General features: G+C 44.3%; 1 protein-coding gene across 1 annotated transcript in view; it reads left to right on the top strand.

The window, feature by feature from the left end:
- SLC41A1 (solute carrier family 41 member 1) overlaps nt 1-16,478 on the top strand; it is a 32,547-nt gene extending 16,069 nt beyond the window's left edge. Inside the window, exons 4-11 of the mRNA XM_069946356.1 lie at nt 2,702-2,773; nt 3,602-3,746; nt 7,249-7,395; nt 9,421-9,568; nt 10,621-10,700; nt 12,100-12,234; nt 13,323-13,471; nt 15,742-16,478. Coding sequence (XP_069802457.1) covers nt 2,702-2,773; nt 3,602-3,746; nt 7,249-7,395; nt 9,421-9,568; nt 10,621-10,700; nt 12,100-12,234; nt 13,323-13,471; nt 15,742-15,927 — 1,062 coding nt within the window. The 3' untranslated portion in view covers nt 15,928-16,478. The remainder of the gene's footprint in view (nt 1-2,701; nt 2,774-3,601; nt 3,747-7,248; nt 7,396-9,420; nt 9,569-10,620; nt 10,701-12,099; nt 12,235-13,322; nt 13,472-15,741) is intronic.
- The last annotated feature ends 3,189 nt before the right edge of the window (nt 16,479-19,667 follow it).

Here is a 19,667-nt window from a genome sequence, read left to right as displayed (position 1 = left end):
AACTTCCTTTTTAAAGACCGTTTTCTGAAAAAAAAAAAAATAATAAATTAGGGCAGAAATTGAGAGGTTGGTAATTGGTAGAGAAATTGGTAACACAACTCCTCCGACCACATCACAGGTATGCAGGCGCAGATCCAAAGGTAACAAACATTGGCAAATGGAAGTCCAATAAAAACTTTGTTTAGACTCTAAACTGTCTATTATTGGACTTCCATTTTCCATTGTCTAATATCTTCGGACCTGCGTCTGTATACCATGATGTGGTTAGAGGAGCAGTTTCTATGTTCATTATCCCCTGGTGGATATCTGGAGTGGCCGTGGTCTGTTTTCATGTTTTTACGTGAGTTGTGCCTCTGTCAGTACAACTCTCAGGTGAGTTACTTCACTAGTCCTCTCACCCATTTCTGGTGGATCCTCACTATGGAGCGCTGTCTATTTTTCCCAACTGGTAACATAGTGGTATTCCAACTTAAAGGTAACTTGCCACAGCATAGGGGACAAGTAAGGGGGTGTCCGACCTCCTCCCTCCCCAACGAGCTCCTTCCCTGTGGAGCAGCACTTGGCTCTTTTTGGCGGCTCCATAGAGAATGAGTGGAGCCGTGGGTCACATGCCTTACCCATGGTTCTATTAAAAACGTAGAGGCCGGGGGGTTACAGAGGTCAGACCCCTGTGTTAGTTTTAAGTTGGACTACCCCTTTAGGTTATGTAGACTGAATGTAGTCTATTAGTGACTACGTCTGATCCACATCCCAAGCACATGCTCCACATATTAGCAAAACATGATGTGGGTAGCCCCTTACAGTGGCAACCACAGCACAACCTAACCTCTTGAAAGCAAATCCTCTTGGTAAAATCCAAGAAGATTAATTGGAGATCTCCAGCTGTTCGGTAATGATGGCTCCTATTAAATTTTAACATCGCTAGAAGAAATGTCCCAATGTAATGTTTACCTTTTGGCAGGAGACTTGACATGGCATGAAGGTACAAACAGTGACCGGGTCACCTTGTCCGTTAAGAGCGCGGTGCAACCTGGAAACCAATAATTACAGCACAGCGTGGTAAATTCCGATGCCGTAATCTCAGGTCACCTGCTATTAGTTTTAATGAAGGAGCTTCCTACCACAAAGCTATTTGCTTCTGTGTTCTGGGCGTCAAACAAGAATGTTTGATGTAATAAATCCACCCTTTAGTCTCGCCTGCCTCCTCCTATTTATTTCCTATTACACGGTAGACCTGCTAGCTGTATGTTCCTCTTATTTAACAACTGAAAGCTGCGTATTTTTATTCACCGTTGACTTAATTCCAGGTTTGGACAAAGTCTTAGATGTAGGAGGCAGCAGTGCGTTGGGGTACGTGCACACTATGGAATTTCCAGAGACTTTAAGCGGAATCCACTGGGCACTGCTTTAAGTTCTGCCCGTTCCATAGACTCAATATTTGCTGTCGAATTCTGACACATCAATTCTTTGGGCGGATGGCAGAATCCTCCGGCAAATATTGGGGGAGGTTTATCAAACATGGTGTGAAGTGAAACTGGCTCAGTTGCCCCTAGCAACCAATCAGATTCCACCTTTCATTCCTCACAGACTATATATTTGGAAAATGAAGGGTGGAATCTGGTTGCTAGGGGCAACTGAGCAAGTTTCACTTTATACCATGTTTGATAAATCCTCCCCCCACCCCCTTACTATTGAGTCTATGGAACGGCCGGAACTTCAAGGAGGCTGTCCAGTGGAATCCGCTTGAAGTCTCCGAAAATTCCATAGTGTTCACATACCCTAATAGGAACGATGTCCCAACCAGCCCTGCTAGTGATAAAATCAAAGCGCTATGGCTCTTAGAAGGTGAGGAAGGAAAACCAAAAGCCCAAAAATGAAAATCGTCCTGGTCATTAAAGGGGAACTCCAGGTGGTAGAGTTAAAAAAAAAAAAAAATTCTGCAGAAGCATACAGCTTTACTTATCTATTCCAGTTTTGAAACTACCAAAAATCCATTTGTTTGGGTGGGGGGGGGGGGGGGGTTATGTATTGGGTTTCTGTCCTTCCTGGTTGAGCAGTTCCCAAAATGCAATGATTTCTCTCAGCTGATCATCCCAGTCCCCCACCCATCACAATCAGTAGAATTAGTGCCTGACCTGCTTCTGGCCAGAGATGGTGAATCACTCAGGGGATTGGGGGATCCAGCCCTGCCTCCTGTGAGATCACGCCCTGCCACCTGTCTGCATCATCAGCCTGTGCTCAGCAAACACACACAATGTGAGACAGAGGCATGGAAGATTTGTCTCCTAAGGGGGGAGAGCAGCAGGAGCAATTCTTTTTTTCACTTCCTGGATTTCTATCAGCTACCAGTATGGCAGAACCGCACAGATACGGCAATACATTGTATAGACACATCTTTATAGCTTTTAATGTACTTTTAATAGAAAAAAAGTTTTTCTTATCCGGAGTTCCCCTTTAAGGCCAAAATCCACTGTGTACTTGCTTAAGGAGTTAAAGATGAAAACTAATAAAGATACTTACCTGCCCATGTTCCCCCAGGCATTGTCTGTGGAATCTTGTGTAATAGGGCGCCAAGCCTGGCATCACACATCACTTGAGCTTTATCCCGACCTGCCTCATCCTGAACCATCTAATTGGGTTTAGATCAGGTTATTGTGGGGACCAGGTTGGCTAAATCTTCTGGCTATTTAATGTTTTCTAGGCCAATATTGGACAAATGGAGACTGCCAAAGAGAAGTGGACTATGATTGTTGGTAATATGGCACTAATCCAGGTAGGCATTGGTGTACTAGTTCATTACAATCTCTATATGCTATATTAGATGAGATTTCTTGTTCAGTGTTTGAAGTTAAAGATTAACAGTAAGGGTGTGTTCACACACAGCGTACAGCATATGCTACATATATAAATTTGTTTTTAGGCTGTGTTCAGTAACTTACATACGTGTGAATGTAACCTAAATTTAGTAATGAATATTAAATGTAAATGGTAGATAATCTAGTCCAGTGTGTCGCCCTACTCTGCACCTCATCAAAGGCAGATCTGCTGCCTAAAAAAAAATTCTTTCAAATAAACTTGTGTCAAAAAGTCATTTCATTTGTCATTCTACTATTTAAACATACACAGTCTTCCAGTACTTGTCAGCTGCTGTATGCTCTGCAGTAAGTGGTATATTCTTTCCAGTCTGACATGGTGCTCTCTGCTGCCACCTCTGTCCATAGCAGCAGCAAATCCTCAAAGCAAACATCTCCTGCTATGGACAGAGGTGGCAACAGAAAGCACTGTCACACTGGAAAGAATACACCACTTCCTGCAGGACATACAGCAGCTGATAAGTACTGGAAGACAAGAGAATTTTAAAAAGAAGTAAATTACAAATATATATAACTTTCTGACATCGGTTGATTTGAGAGAGGATTTTTTTTTTTCCCGATAGTTCCACTTTAACGTCAGGAATCTGCTATAACTAATGGCTTTTGCATTACGAATATAAACCTAAGAGGGTGCATGTTACAATCCTAGTCAATATGCCTTGTAGTTGTATTGTGATCCAGGCCTAAATGCTGTATTACTCTATTCTGCAATCTTTCCCTCCTCTTAGGTACAGGCCACAGTTGTGGGTTTCTTGGCTTCTATTGCTGCAGTTATTTTTGGCTGGATCCCAGATGGCCATTTCCTTATGGAACATGCTGTGCTGCTATGTGCGAGCAGCGTCTCCACCGCCTTCATTGCCTCGCTGATCCTGGGTAAGCTCACACTTGTGGTCCTTCTAAGGGTTTGTTCACACCTGGCATTTTTCCAATTGTCTTTTAAAAAAAAATATATATATTTTCTAAAGGAAAACTGGGGGGGATTCTACATGTGACTATATCCAAAATCCAGAGCTGGTATTATAGGTATACCATATGCATACCTCCCAACCGTCCCGTTTTCGGCGGGACAGTCCTGTGACCGGAAGCTGCATCCTGCCTCCGGTCACAAGAGTGCGGGAGATACGAACTCCCTCTGATGAGTCTGTTCCCGGCCTCAGGAGTGTATCAGCCGGCTGGGGAACTACTCCCTGCTCCCGCCCACCAGAAGACCGCGAAGGAGGGAGAAGAGGAGCACTGCTGCTGCGCGGCCCGGTATAAGGGGATTGGGGGGTGTTAATGAGGCCGAGCAGGAGGCAGTTTACAGGGAAGGGGTTAAGTTACCTTTGGACTCAGCACATCCCCCACCTTCTGTGCGGAGCACCCAGAGCACTGTAGGGACTCAGCAGAGAAGGGGGGAGGGGAGGATGGGAGTGACTTAACCCCTTCCCTGCTGTGCACTGAGGTTAGCTGTCTGCTATTATGTCTGTCAGCCAGCTGCTGACGCTACCAGGCACTGCCAGGAGGGAAGGAGTTAAGTGTGATGAATGAGGCTTCTCTGCCTGACCAGCCTGGACGGCAGACAGTGACCTGGAGGGACTGTGGAAGAAGTGCTCATTATCTGTGTATTGTCTGATGTCCCCTAAAGTCACTATAAGGAAAGCCCCTTCTCTAGGGGGAGTAATCAGATGACTTCTAATACTACTACTCCCAGCAGGCTGCTGCATTAGGCTGAGGAGGCAGAGCCACAACTTAACTCTACATAGTAGCTAAAACTCATCATGGCGGTACAGAGAGATGATAGAGAATCCCTCCTGATAATAGAGAATCCCTCCTGATAATGGAGAATCCCTCCTGATAATGGAGAATCCCTCCTGATAATGGAGAATCCCTCCTGATAATGGAGAATCCCTCCTGATAATGGAGAATCCCTCCTGATAATGGAGAATCCCTCCTGATAATGGAGAATCCCTCCTGATAATGGAGAATCCCTCCTGATAATGGAGAATCCCTCCTGATAATGGAGAATCCCTCCTGATAATGGAGAATCCCTCCTGATAATGGAGAATCCCTCCTGATAATGGAGAATCCCTCCTGATAATGGAGAATCCCTCCTGATAATGGAGAATCCCTCCTGATAATGGAGAATCCCTCCTGATAATGGAGAATCCCTCCTGATAATGGAGAATCCCTCCTGATAATGGAGAATCCCTCCTGATAATGGAGAATCCCTCCTGATAATGGAGAATCCCTCCTGATAATGGAGAATCCCTCCTGATAATGGAGAATCCCTCCTGATAATGGAGAATCCCTCCTGATAATGGAGAATCCCTCCTGATAATGGAGAATCCCTCCTGATAATGGAGAATCCCTCCTGATAATGGAGAATCCCTCCTGATAATGGAGAATCCCTCCTGATAATGGAGAATCCCTCCTGATAATGGAGAATCCCTCCTGATAATAGAGAATCCCTCCTGAAAGAGAGGATATCACCTTTAATACTGTTTCCCCACAATTCTGGTCCATGTATGTAGTTTAATCCATGTCCCTATGTGGTCACCAATAGATGTACAATGTTGCCATGATTGCGCAGCTACTGGTGACCACATATATGTCCATACGCTGTACAAACAACGGCCGTTCCACGTGAACAACTGTTTAACGCTAACTATGGTCAGAAGTAATGAACGTGTTCAATAACTCCAGCCGTAGGTTGTGTTAAACAACGGCCATTCAAGCTGAACGGTTGTTTGTACAGCATATGAACATAGCCTTAAAGTGTAACGATCATCTTTCGCTGGTGGCAGGATACGCTGTCAAAATGCTGCCACCATCCTACAGTACCTGTGAAGGTCCAACAATACCATCAATTGCACTGTATGCAACGACACTGCCGGAAGTATTCCATCTCCGCTGCGCGCATGTACAGGATATCCTGCCACCAGAGAAAGACGATCAGTACACTTTAAGTTTCACCAAGATTTGAAAAATAGGCCTTGGTACTTATGGCCAAAAGTGGGGAGTTAACAGTTAGAGAAGCACTACAGGAATTTTTTTTTCTTGCTTATATAATGCAACTTGGCAATTACGAGAGGTACTTTAGTTATCATGCTATGCAGTTAGTCTACAGTAGCGGCATTAAAGTGACTGTACCACCAGACCCAGGCTGAAGCACTGGAGGCGGCCGACCCACCCTTAGTGGGGGGAAACCCCCGCCCCTCTATGATAGGGTTCCATTGATTCTAATGCAGTCACGTCATGGAGGGGCTGGAGTTTCTTCCCACTAGGGTACTATTACACCAACAGATCTGACGGCAGATTATCTGCCAAAGATTTGAAGCCAAAGCCAGAAACAGACTATAAACAGTGATCAGGTCATAAAGGAAAGACTGGATTTCTCCTCTTTTCAAATCCATTCCTGGGTTTGGCTTCAAATCTTTGGCAGATAATCTGTCGTCAGATCTGTTGGTGTAATAGTACCCTAAGGGTGGGTCAGCCCGCCTCCAATGCTTCAGCCTGGGCCTTGTGGTACAGTCACTTTAAGTTATTGTATGGTGGCATTATTTAGTCATAGATGTTGGTGATATTTAGATCTTTTGCTAATAGCGATAATTGGCGTGTTCAAATGGGCCTTCACAACGGGTGTATTGAGACCTAGTGCAGCCCAAGCTGTAAATACAGCCCTGGTGATCAGCAGTGTATTATATACTTATCTTCCTGTATGAGTGTGTATATATTTCTCCATTCTGTGTAGGTATACAGCAGTGTATTATATACTTATTATCCTCCTGTATGAGTTTGTATATATCTCTCCATTGTGTGTAGGTATACAGCAGTGTATTATATACTTATTATCCTCCTGTATGAGTTTGTATATATCTCTCCATTGTGTGTAGGTATACAGCAGTGTATTATATACTTATCTTCTTCCTGAGTGTGTATATATCTCTCCATTCAGTGTAGGTATACAGCAGTGTATTGTATACTTATCTTCCTACTGAGTGTGTATATATCTCTCCATTCAGTGTAGGGATGTAATCCACAATATGTTATATTCTAAGTTTTATCACTTATCGCCAGCTACAGTCTTCAGAAATTAAAAAGATTTTTTTTTGCAGAGGAAATGAGCCAAAGCCAAGAGTTAGCTTAGAAGGAAAAGAGATATAAGTTAAAGTGCTATACTTACCATCCTGGTCAAACCATTTTTTTCTGCAAGAAAACCAATGTGGCACTACAGTGGAAGACATGATATGGGAGGGTAGGGGCGTGTCTTGGGGATAGGGCGTGTCTTTGGGTGGGGTTAGGGGCGTGTCCATGTCCCTCTTTCCTCTCAGCCAAAGTTGGGAGGTATGCATATGATATTGTATCTTTTTTTTTTTTTTTTTTCTTCTCTTGCTAGGTCTTGTTATGATTGGGGTAATCCTTGGTTCCAAGAAGCTTGGTATTAATCCTGACAATGTGGCTACACCGATTGCTGCCAGTCTTGGAGATCTGGTGACTTTGGCTTTGCTGTCTGGTATTAGCTGGGGCCTGTACAAAGAAATGAGTGAGTAAACAAGAGGCTGCCATACACTATAGGAACTACGGGCTCAGTCTTACTTTTTGGCATTGGAATGGTATATCTTCATATTAGGGTATGTTCACACTGAGCAAATACGGTGGAATTCTGCCGTGCTCAGTGTCCCAGTGTGAGTGAATGAGGTGAGAGCAGCGGCTGCGGAGGAGCGTGCGCTCTCCCATGGCACACAGAGACAGGCAGGATACCGCCTGTTTTACTCAGTGTGAACATACCCTTACATTGAAAGTCTCATATAATAAGCAGACACATGTCCTGTTTTCTTTGTCTGGGCCGTTCACACTACAGAGTTGGTGACAGAATGATGTGCAGAACCCCACCCGCGGAATTGGCCCAAATCCTGCCTGCTATGTGTTTTCAATGGGATGCCGGGCGTGCCTCTGCTCTCTGCACCTCTCTGCTCAAAGAATTGACATGTCCTCCTATAGAAACACATAACAGACAGGATTCGGCGACGGTTCCGCAAGGAATTTGTGCGCAGATTCCGTAGTGTGAACTGGCTCTTATAGCTGATTTTATAAATTAATGCTTATGTGTAAAGAGAAGTACGGCACGATGCATGATGTCAGTCCATTTAACATACTCCTTTTCTGTAGAGGCCGAGACATTTGCCAGACATCAGTCCTTGCTCTCATTCCTGGAAAACTAAATCCTTTGTGCAGCAATTTAAAGGGGTTATCCAGCGCTACAAAAACATGGCCTTTTTTCCCCCTGTCTTGTCTCCAGGTCAGGTGTGGTTTGCAATTAAGCTTCATTACTTCAATGTAGCTGAGTCTTAAACCCCACCCAATCTGGAGACAAGAGTGGGGGGGGGAAAGGGGCCATGTTTTGTAGCTCTGGATAACCCCTTTAAATTTCTTTCGACACAGACAGGCGGCTGATTTTACCGTCCGCACAAAAGATCCAGTCGCCAGATGAGTGATCGCTGGCCCTTTGCACTGGACTGCTCAGTAATGATTTAGCCTGTGTAGGAGGGTCTTGACAGATCATTAGCCTCTTTTATTCTTGTTCTGCTTGAAAGGGGTACTCCAGAAGGAGTAGATCTGTAGTTTACGTTTTATTTAAAAATCTCCAGTTTTGCAGTACTTATCAGCTGCTGTATGTCCTGCAGGAAGGGGTGTGTTTTTTCCAGTTTGAGGAGGGTGACCTCCTCAAAGCGCATAGCTGAATGCAAATAAAGAATTTTTTTTGACCAAATGTGGAGTCTGTGTCCAGCAACATTGAAGAATTCCAGTGATTCAGACATCTGGTCTGGACGGACTGCGTCAGGAAAGCCACGGCTTTTTCCAATTTTTATTTTAATTTTTTTTTTACTTTTGTGCTATTCTTTCCAGTCTGACACAGCGCTCTCTGCTGCCACCTCTGTCCATTTCAGGAACTGTCCAGAGCAGGATATGTTTTTTATGGGAATTTTCTACTGCTCTGGATAGTTCCTGACATGGACAGAGGTGGCAGCAGAGAGCACTGTGGAAAGAATACACCACTTCCTGCAGGACACACAGCAGCTAAGTACTGGAAGACTGGAGACTTTTTTTAAAAAAACTTTCTGAAACCAGTTGATTTGAAAGAAGAAAAAATTCTGAGTACCCCCTTTCTTTTTTTTTTTTTTCTTTTTTTTTTTTTTTTTACTTTTTTCACTTCTACTTTTCTTTCTGTTCTGACTACTTGCTATGAGCTGCAAATGGAGGAGAAGAGAGGGGGGTGGAGGGTCTGTAACAAGGTCCGTACTGAGGATGGCACATGGTAATCTTGGGTTATGGACTTGGGATGATGAGGAATAACAAAGCCTTATAGAGATTGGTGGTGGTATATCTGCCACCTCCCCTGCATTGTAAATACACAGCCATCCTGAACAGAGCCTGTTCAGAAGTAAGGACAGACCCATTGCGGGATTCCCCAGTCTCCTTGTGGGTCAGTCCCTATGCTGGAACTCTTCAGTTGAATTACTTTTGCTAACTTTTTTTTTTTTTTTTTTTTTTTTTTTCCCCCCCTTAGAAATCAATGTGTTTGTGAACCTTATTGTGTGCCTGCTGTTTATAGCTCTGCTGCCTCTGTGGTTTATTATTGCAAGGAGAAATCCAACAACAAGGCAGGTGCTGGCAACTGGATGGGAGCCGGTTATCATTGCCATGGCTATCAGCAGGTGAGCTATAGAAGTGTTCTACTTTAGAAATATACAACTTATTCCGGACTCCCATTTTCCCTTTTTTTTTTTTTTTTTTTTTTTTTTTTTTTTTTTGAACCACTGCTCTGTTTCTGCGCACAGCGTTGGCCCGTTTCCGTCTTTTGGTCAGTTGTGACAGTTTTTTCAAAACGTAGCATGCTGAGGGTTTTTTTTTTTTTTTTTTAATCTGGAAACTGTGGTGTTTCTCTCCTGTAGACGCCAATGTAAATGCTTCATCTCAAAAACGCTAGTGCTTACGTGTATGGCTTTGCAGTTTTTTCAGGCAAAAAAAAAAAAAGTGAATGGTTAGTCTCTAGGAGAGGGGGGATGATTCAACATGTATTTTACCTTGAGGAAATACCCCTTTTAAGGCAACAATGCTAAGTTTATGTTCAAAATGGATGCCTGTTTATAGTGCAGCTTGTTGCATACTTTCTCAAACCTAGAATAATGGTAATATTCATCCCATTTCCTAAATATCTATGCAGGTTATGCACAGAAAGTACATACAGAATGCAGCTACCTTGTGAAAAGAAGGAACTAAAAGTTGAGTCACATATAGAGACGAGCGAATTTACAGTAATAAGGTAGCAGAGCGCCTTATGGGTACAAACCCACACACCGTATACGCAGCAGATAGGCAACAAATACGCAGCAGATTTGATGGTGGAGATTTGATGCTGTGTTCAGTTATTGAGATCTAATCTACTGCGTATCGCAGCAGTAAATACGCTGCATGTACGGTGTGTGGGTTTATACCTTAAGTCTGCAAATCGCTTATCAACCGACTGCCTTTGAAGTCTGCGCTGGCTTAAGCCGGATCCAGTCCTGGGAAACCAAGTGGTTTCCCAGTACTGATCCAACTTTTCCAGGCTCCTCGAGCGGAGCGGCACAGACCTCACAGACGGCTGATAAGCCAAGTTCCGAGCTAATAAAGACATTCACATTTTTGTCCATTTGTACTGTTTTTATTTTCTTGCATTTTGAAACGTATATCTTTTTTATTTATTTTTTGCATTTTCCTTTTGCAGTGTTGGCGGGCTGATTTTGGATAAAACTGTGTCTGATCCCAACTTTGCAGGAATAGCTGTTTTCACACCTGTCATAAATGGTAAGCATGTGACCTAGACTCTGTTCATTCCATTCTTACTCATGTCTAGACTCTCCCAAAATAACCTAGACCCTGTTCACATTCATTATTAAAGCAGAAAAACAAAAGTATTTGCAGCCATAGGATGGATTCCATTGACTGTAATGGTGTCCATTAGGTTTGTCATTTTAACTGTCACAAATGGGATGTGTGCACTTTTGATGGACAACAGAAGCTACGACTATAGCCCGGAATGCTCATGTGAACAAGGCCTAAAAATCTGAACCGGAAACAAAAAGGGAGCACAATCCTTAAAGTGAATCTGTCCTCTGCAATTTATTTCTAACTGACACTTAGATATATGAAAGGTACAGTGTGTCTCCTTGACCTAACAGCTATCCGTCTGTGCCTCCAGAATGTAGAACATGCTTTCATTCTGTAGGGAAAAGTGTCAGAGCTGGAATACCCCTCACTGCCACCCCCTCCCCCCTAATACCAGATCCTGCTTGATTGACAGTTGGCTGAAACTGATTTTGGACTAAACGCAGCCCGCACCACCTGCCCCAACTGAAGATACTGGAAGGACGTTGGTATTACACGGCCCAATGAGCAGTGTAACTGAGCGCAGATCTGCTAGATTGATGCTCAATTACTGATCCTATTACATGGCTTGACAATCGTGCAGCAAGAGCTTTGTGTGTGTATCTATCTATATCCGTGCAGCCCTTGCTTTAAAAGTGTAAAATAATAAACTCTTATACCTACCTGTCCACGCTCCCCAGTGTTTCTGCCCACAGCCGCTGCTGAAATTTCGATCTCTGAAGTGACAGGCCCACTCCGCCAATCACTGGTCGCGGCGTTCCCATCTCAGCCAGTGATTGAAGTGACTGGCTGCTCAGCCAGAGACAGACTGTGAAATTCAGCAGTGGCTGCGGACAAACTAGAAAAACACTGGGGATCGTGGACAGGTAAGTATAAACATTTATATTTTTTTTACATAGTCATTAGCCATCGGCCAAGCATTCTTATTACATGTAGTGATGCGCGCCCAGCGGCCTATGATCTTTAGGCTAGAATAAACTACAGCGATCTGCAGGAATCGTTTCATCAGCTTATTTTTGTCTTTACTACATGGAGCAATGAGAGGCCTCATTTGCAGGTTATCGCTCTTTGTAATAGGACCCTTAGATGAGTCTGGGAATAGCCGTTCTAGGTATCTTAGACCCTCTGGGGCCCAGTATGAGCTGCCGAGATTTATGGGGAATCTCTTGTGCTCATGGTTTTTATAATGTTAATACTTCACTGTACCCTCCTTTGGAAGGAATCCAATTATAGTACAAGACTTTGACTGTTGTGTTAGCACTATTACTATGTGGCTGTATGTCGCTTGTAAACTAAACATGTTTTCTTTCTTTACTAGGTGTTGGTGGGAACCTGGTTGCTGTGCAGGCCAGCCGTATATCCACATACCTTCACATGACTGGGTCACCGGGTGATGACATTGGTCTTGTTCCTCGCAAATGTCCCAGTCCTTGTAGAGCGTTCTTCAGTTCTGGTACAGTTATTAATGTGCATAAAATTCCTTGTCAGATTACTTGATTTATTTTGACCGTAGCCTCTAGGTTGACCTTGCGTACAAGGGCTGCTCCTGTGGTCAGTTTGCTGTCTTCTGATGACGCTATTTACAGCCTAATGTATTGCATAATCTGCTATGGAAAAGTGCAGGGTCACATACTGATGTTTGCCTACGTGCCCGGTATTTTCAGCCTATGTCACTCGAAGGTTGGAGATGTTAAACTTCTATATGGTTGTGTAGTTTAGTAGTTCTTTTAGTAGTAGTTCTATTATATGAAATGAACAATATATATGTGTGTGTGTGTGTGTGTGTGTGTGTGTGTGTGTGTGTGTGTGTGTATATATATATATATAGATCTTAGTGACACTGCCCTCCTTTTTGCATTATGCCACACAGGTGTAATGGGTAAACAATAGCAGTTGTCATACTTTATTTTATATCATTTGTCATGCTGCTTGTTCCAGTAAAAAGTCATCTTTTACCATCTGCGGACTGTGCTACATAGGCGGGGCTTCAAGGGTGCAGCACCACTTAGCCCCGCTTACATAGCCCTGTGGCCTCGCCCCCTCAGTGCCCATTGGAAGGGACAACCTAAAGGTCTAGGTTGGCCCACACCAATGGCCGATGAGGGGCGTGGCCTATGTTCCATGACTTCATGGAGGGACAGGGCTACGGGGGATGTGGACTGGGTAAGTGGCGCTGCACACACGAAGCTCCGCCCACATAGCACAATCCGCAGATGATAAAAGATCACTTTTTACTGGAAAAAGCATTATGATGTATGATATTACATAAGGTATGAAAACTGCTAAATTTACCCTTTACACCTGTGTAGAGAAGTTAGAATGCAAAATATTAGGGATATCTTTCTCACAGGCAAGTTTACATTCAGTTAATGTAGATTTACCAACCACATCTGCTGTAAGTTTGTTCCCAGCATCTACTACTTTTAGTAAAGTAGTAATTTCTCATGTTGCTTCTGATCTTTTCCCCCAGTAACCTCTCACTGTGTCCGGTTGTTCTTGAGTTCAGTTTTAACTTTAAATGTCTGTTCTGTCGTTGCCCAGATGTGAACTCTCGTTCGGCCCGTGTGTTGTTTCTCTTGGTGGTGCCAGGCCACTTGGTTTTCTTGTACGTAATCAACTCGATGAAGGGTGGACATACAACAATGACGCTCATTTTTATGGTCTTCTATATGATGGCAGCGTTACTTCAGGTTAGTGCAACTTTGTGTGTAAGTTTACATTACCACAGCTGTTGCTTTGCTAAACTTTAAATGCTGGAAACTATGATTTCTACACTTGCATACACCAAATCGTTCACGTTTATCCTATAGTGCCATGCTGAAAATGTCTTTAAGGATCAGTTCACACGTACAGACTCGCAGCGTAAATCTCGCTGCAAGTCTGGCAGGTCCTGGCAGTTCACTGTCAATACATACTCGCAGCTGTCTGAACGACAGCTGCGTGTATGTAATTCTGCCGGCCCCTTAACCCCTTCTGCTGCTGCCCGGCTCCCGCTCTGTATACATTACCTCTCCTCGCTGCACGGGGTACTGCTCTCCCGCCCGGCCAATCAGTGTGTTGCCCAGCCGCAGCCACTGTTTGCCTGGATGGGAGAGCAGTATGCCGGGACCCCGTGCAGCGAGAAGAGCTAATGTATACAGAGCGGGAGCCGGGCGGCAACAGCAGAAGGGGTTAAGGGGCTGGCAGAATTACATACACGCAACGGTCGTTCAGACAGCTGCGAGTATGTAGTGACGGTGAACTGCCAGGACCTGACACTCGCAGCGAGATTTACGCTGCGAGTCTGTACGTGTGAACTGACCCTTAATGAGAAGTCCGGCAACTTTTGCAAACAGAAGCCGAAAGGGGGAACATTACCAATTATACCAACTGGCTTCTCCAGCCTTGGATTGCCGCGCCGGGACCCCCGCTGGGTCGATGTCATGACCCGACTGATGGTCTGGCCGCTTAGCCAGACGCTGCTGCAGTTACTAACTGGCTCAGCGGGCTGTCTATTAGCCAGGGCATTTTCCCCCAAATCGCAAGGATGGGGAGGGGGGTGTTACCTTCCGGCGAGGGTCCCAGAGCTGGTCAGGCAGTGCATTGCGGGCATAGGGAGTGGTAAGCAAAGCTTGCTGCTTTGTTTTCTCCCCTGCTGCCTGTCACATTTTTTAAAAACGTCCAGACTTCTCCTTTTAAAGGGGTTGTCCCACTATTAAAGGAATCTTACTACCATGAATATCTGGTCCATTCTCTTAGCAGCATGTCGTAATGCTGGGGAGAATGGTATACAGATTTGTGAGATCACCTAAGCATTGAAAGAACAGGGATTTAAATGGTTTAAAGGAAAACTATCAGTAGGTTGGAAATCTGTAACCTGCTGATATGTTCCTATTCTGCTCATGTGCTGAGAATGAAGGTAAGTTGCCTTTGAGAGGCCTGGGGGCCATTACTGGGCTTCTGGCTAACCAAGCAGTCCATCAGTACACAGCGGTCATGTAACGTTGGTGCTAATAACCATTCTGTTGCCGCATCCTTGTTCAATTGGGTATAGCTTCCAAACAATAAGGTCACAGCGGAACCGGAGGTCTGGACACATGTAGAAGTTTATTTAATTCCACATAACAAGTGCAACATTTCGGCAAAAATGCCATTGTCAAGCATGCTTGTTTCTACCTTTGCTGCACAATCAGTTTTGATCGTGTCAGACTGTGTGTATTAAGTCCATTATTAGTCAGAGCTGTTGATGCTCATTGCAGCTACATATTATACCGTACCCAAAACAACTGAAATGTGTGGCTGTCCACATCATCTGACTATCTTCCAGAAGCCATGATAAACAGATTTGCTTTAGGGACCTATTACATGGAGCATTAATCTGACAAATCAGGATGATTCGGCAGATTATCGCTCTGGGTAATAAAGACAATGACCAGACAACAAAACAACATGTGTAATAGCGATGCATGACATACTGCTTATGGGAGGGTAAAAACATAAAGATGATACTTACCTGTCCAGGCTCCCCAGTGTCCTGCTGCCTTGTTCCTGTGTTCTCTGCTTACCATAGTGGCCTCTGGCACTTCTGAATCAGTGTCTGAATCGCTTACCACGGCCAGTCACTTTAGAGACCGGATCAGAAGTCCCTGAGGTGGCTGCGCTTAGTGCGGAACACCAATACAAGGCAGCAGGACACTGGGGGACCCTGGACAGGTAAGGACATCACTTTATTATTTTTACACCAATGTAAGGGCTGCACGGACATCGCTAATGATAGTAATATACACAGCCCTTGCTGCACGATAATGGAGCAGTGTATGGGTTCGGTAAGTGAGCGCAGATGTAGCAGATCAGCACTTACAGTGCAATGTCAGGCTGTGTAATACGGCTCTTATTCATAAAGACCAATCGCTTACTAGGACTTTTTGGATGTGTGAATATTGTAAATGTATATTACTGATCATTTTCTTCTGTTATACAGGTTCTGGTTCTCCTGTACATTGCCGACTGGATGGTTCATTGGATGTGGGGCAGGGGGATGGATCCTGACAACTTCTCAATTCCCTATCTCACAGCCTTGGGTGATCTCCTGGGCACTGGGCTGCTTGCTCTTAGTTTCCATGTACTCTGGCTTATCGGAGATCGTGACACTGATGTGGGAGACTGAATGTCAACCTGCTAGAAGTACATGGTGTGGGGACCATTATATGGCCTGGAATGTTCAACACGAATCTGAATTGAAATAAGTGCAATTTTTTTTCTTCTCTATAAACTTAGAACACTGCGACTTACGTGACAGATGTGCTAGATTACTTTGAGCTGCTTTATTTTGCACAGCAAGGCCGGGTACCCCCTGTATGTGCAGCTGGACCTGCTTCTGAGCCCTCTTTCCTTTCTTACTGCTGTCTATTGTTATGCATGTTTAAGGCACTAGATGTCTTAAGTTTTTTTTTTTTTTTTGTTTTGTTTTTACACTATGGCTGGAGAGGAACTTTTCAGTATAAAATGTTTTTGTATGTGAATGAGGGCATAACTAGCCAAGTGATTGAGCTGATGAAATCTTTGAACAGGTTTTATGAAAAATGAATGTAGCTTTAAAATATATACAATACAATCATCTTGGGCATCTTGAAGTCTAGAGCAGCCCCTTCCCAAAGATCCATGCTACAATATCCAGTGAAGAATAAGTTAAAGGTGTTATCCAGCGTTAAAAAAACAAAACAAAAAAAAAAACATGGCCACTTTCTTCCAGAGAGAGCATGACTCATGTCTCCAGTTTGGGTGTAGGTTTTGCAATGAAGTTCAATCGAAGTTAATGGAGCTTAAAGGGGTACTCCGGGTGGGAGGGCTTTTTTTCACTATGGCTGGGGAGGGGGTGGATGAAGGCAACAAAGTCCACTTACCTCCCTGGCTTCTGCATCTCGCTGCTACGGTCTGTGGTGCTCGGCCACTTCTTGGTCTCTGACGCAGCTTTAGACATGACTTTTTTACGTCTAAAGCTGTTTCACACCCCTGAAGTACCCCTTTAACTGCAAACCACGCCTGAACAAGAAACACGAGTGGTGCTGTCAAAGTGGCCATGTATTTTGAACGCTGGATAATCCCTTTAACGCTGTGGAGGAGGATTCTTTTTGTTTAGCTCTATGAAGAGACTCTTATACTGACATTATTCGTCCTTATATATTGTGGCTGTGATGTACAGAGCTTTAATTGCATTAGAAAAGATGCGTCTCTTGTGCACCTGGCCCTATCTAATATAGAGTTCTGCTTCAGCTTTCAGTATTTTAACCATTACAGTGTTTTACTAGGTGTGGAATGCCAAATGGGCACACCTGGTGGAGGGGCGGGGGGGAGATCCAAACTGACACTTGGAATTCTAGGTTTGCAGTGCTCATGAATGGTGCTCACCCACGGCAGAGACCACTGCTGGAGGTCAGCAAATCTGTGACACATGCTGTGGATTTTGCCATAGATTTTTTTTTTTTCCCTGTTGCAATTTCATGCAATATGTGGAACAAATCTGTGGTTGAACAGAGTGCTGTGGATATGACAATCTTCAGCATATCTTCTAATCTGCTTTCCTTCCCCCACAGCATGTTAATAGGTTTTGTAAAACTCTATCACCCCCCCCCCCCCTTCACGGTTATGTTTTTTGTTTTTGGTAGAAAATCTGCTGTCTGTAAACATTAATGGGGTTCTCCAGCATTACAACAACATGGCTACTTTCTTCCAGATACAGCACTGCTCTTGTCTTCAGTTTGGGTGTAAGCTTAAAGGGGTTGTCCGGCGATAAAAAATTATTCACAGAATAACACACATTACAAAGTTATACAACTTTGTAATGTATGTTATGTCTGTGAATGGCCCCCTTCCCCGTGTTTCCCCCCACCCACGCTAGACCCGGAAGTGTGGTGCATTATACTCACCGCATGTCGTGTCGTCCACGGTCTCCGATCGTCAGCAGTGACGTCTTCTTCGGGAGGCCGGCGGATTTTCCCGAGTGCCGGCAACCCTCTGCAGCGTCATCCGAAGCTCAGCCGCGATTGGCTGAGCATAACTGTGCTCCGCCACTCGCGGCTGAGCGGCTGATGACGCGGCCACGTCATCAGCTGCTCAGCCGCGATTGGCTGAGCACAGTTATGCTCAGCCAATCGCGGCTGAGCTTCGGATGACGCTGCAGAGGGCGGCCGGCACTCGGGAAGATCCGCTGGCCTCCCGAAGAAGACGTCACTGCTGAGGATCGGAGACCGTGGTCGGCACGTGACAGGTAATGTATAGCGCACCACACTTCCGGGTACACGGGTGGGGGTGGTGGGACACGGGGAAGGGGGCCATTCACAGACATAACATACATTACAAAGTTGTATAACTTTGTAATGTGTGTTATTCTGTGAATAATTTTTTATCGCCGGACAACCCCTTTAACTGTAAGCCACACCTGAACTGGAGACAAGAGAGGTACTGTCTCTGGAAGAAAGTGGCCATGTTTTTGTAGCGCTGGATAACCCCTTTAACTAGAGCATGCTGGTATATTTTAAATATGTACTGGAAGAGTGTGTGTGTATATATGTATATATTTAAAAAAATCTATGCACAATTTATACTATGCAGCACTGCACATGTAGGTTGCGTGGCTGTAGAAACTGTTGTGAGGCTTCCTTCACTTTTTATTTTTCTTTTGTTAAAAAAAAAAAAAAATCTGGGTTTCAAGCATTTGTTGGGATATTTGTAATTATTTGCAACATGTTTTTCTCTGAAATGGTCATATTCTACTCCGAGCAAGCTTTGCTTTAATAAAACAAAAACAAGCAAGGAACAATTTGTCTATAAAAAAAAAAAAAATAGACAAATGGAATATGTGAATCCAGTGTCACGGTTGGGATGGAGCAGTTTTTGAAGCATTTTGTTTTGAGCCAAAGATGTATGTGTCTGTCCTCTTGGATCCACGAGTTGTCTCAGAAAGTGCATGTGCTGTTCCAGCAGGCAGTGCAAACAGTTGGGGTTTGTCTATATAACACATAGGTGATTAGTAGCATGATCCTTCTATATAATAGGGCACCTATGGAATTAGACTGTTTTATGACTTGTTAGAGGATTCGTAACAGAGCAATCCCTACTTTGGAACAAATATGCAGACAGATTGTCCGCAACAGGCATGTGGTCACCCCGCTGTTCACATTGCCTGCTTGTTGGGGACAGTATGGGGTCCTCACCCAATGAATACACACAACCAGGATTAGACAGCTGACTATTCGCTACCTCCCTCCTCTTAAAGCGGTTGTCCAAGAAAAATTCATACTTGGCCATGCTGCCGGGGACATGGAAGTAATGTATACTTACCTGTCCTGCTCCCCTGCTGCTGCCAGTTTCTGGCTATCATTTTTTTTAAAACATCCAATCGAGTGCCACTCCCACTGGAAATGGTTGCTCAGCATAGGGTCTATCATGTGATGTTATGAAAACACTGATGGTGGTGCAGAGCTGGTGGCCTCGGACCCGGCAGCAGCGGAGGAGCAGGACAGGTAAGTATACATTACTGCCATGTCCCTGGCAGCATGGCACTGTGAGTTTTTCTGGACAACCCCTTTAAGGGTATACTCAGTTGTGGTATCTAGACCCACCCTCAGGCAAGGACTTGAGACAATAATAAAGATACAAAAATTGAACAGTGTTTTTAAAATCTCTTCCCTTGTCCCCCCCCCCCCCCCCCCCCTTATCATTGTGTAAAAGTGGCTGCACAAGCATTTTTGTGATCACTGTAATGTCTGCTATTGAATCCTTTCCAAAACGTTTGCTGTGGATGTCATCCATGGCTTTTAATTTCTGCTAATTTTCTAGCAGCTTCCCTCTCTATGATGAGGAGTCTTCATTGTTCGGTATCTACACACACCATGGTATAATGGGTCT

This window comes from Dendropsophus ebraccatus, chromosome 11, assembly GCF_027789765.1.
Source record: "Dendropsophus ebraccatus isolate aDenEbr1 chromosome 11, aDenEbr1.pat, whole genome shotgun sequence".
Taxonomy (NCBI): Eukaryota; Metazoa; Chordata; class Amphibia; order Anura; family Hylidae; genus Dendropsophus; species Dendropsophus ebraccatus.
Note: the sequence above shows the minus strand (reverse complement) of the source record. Positions and strands in the feature narration are given on the sequence as shown.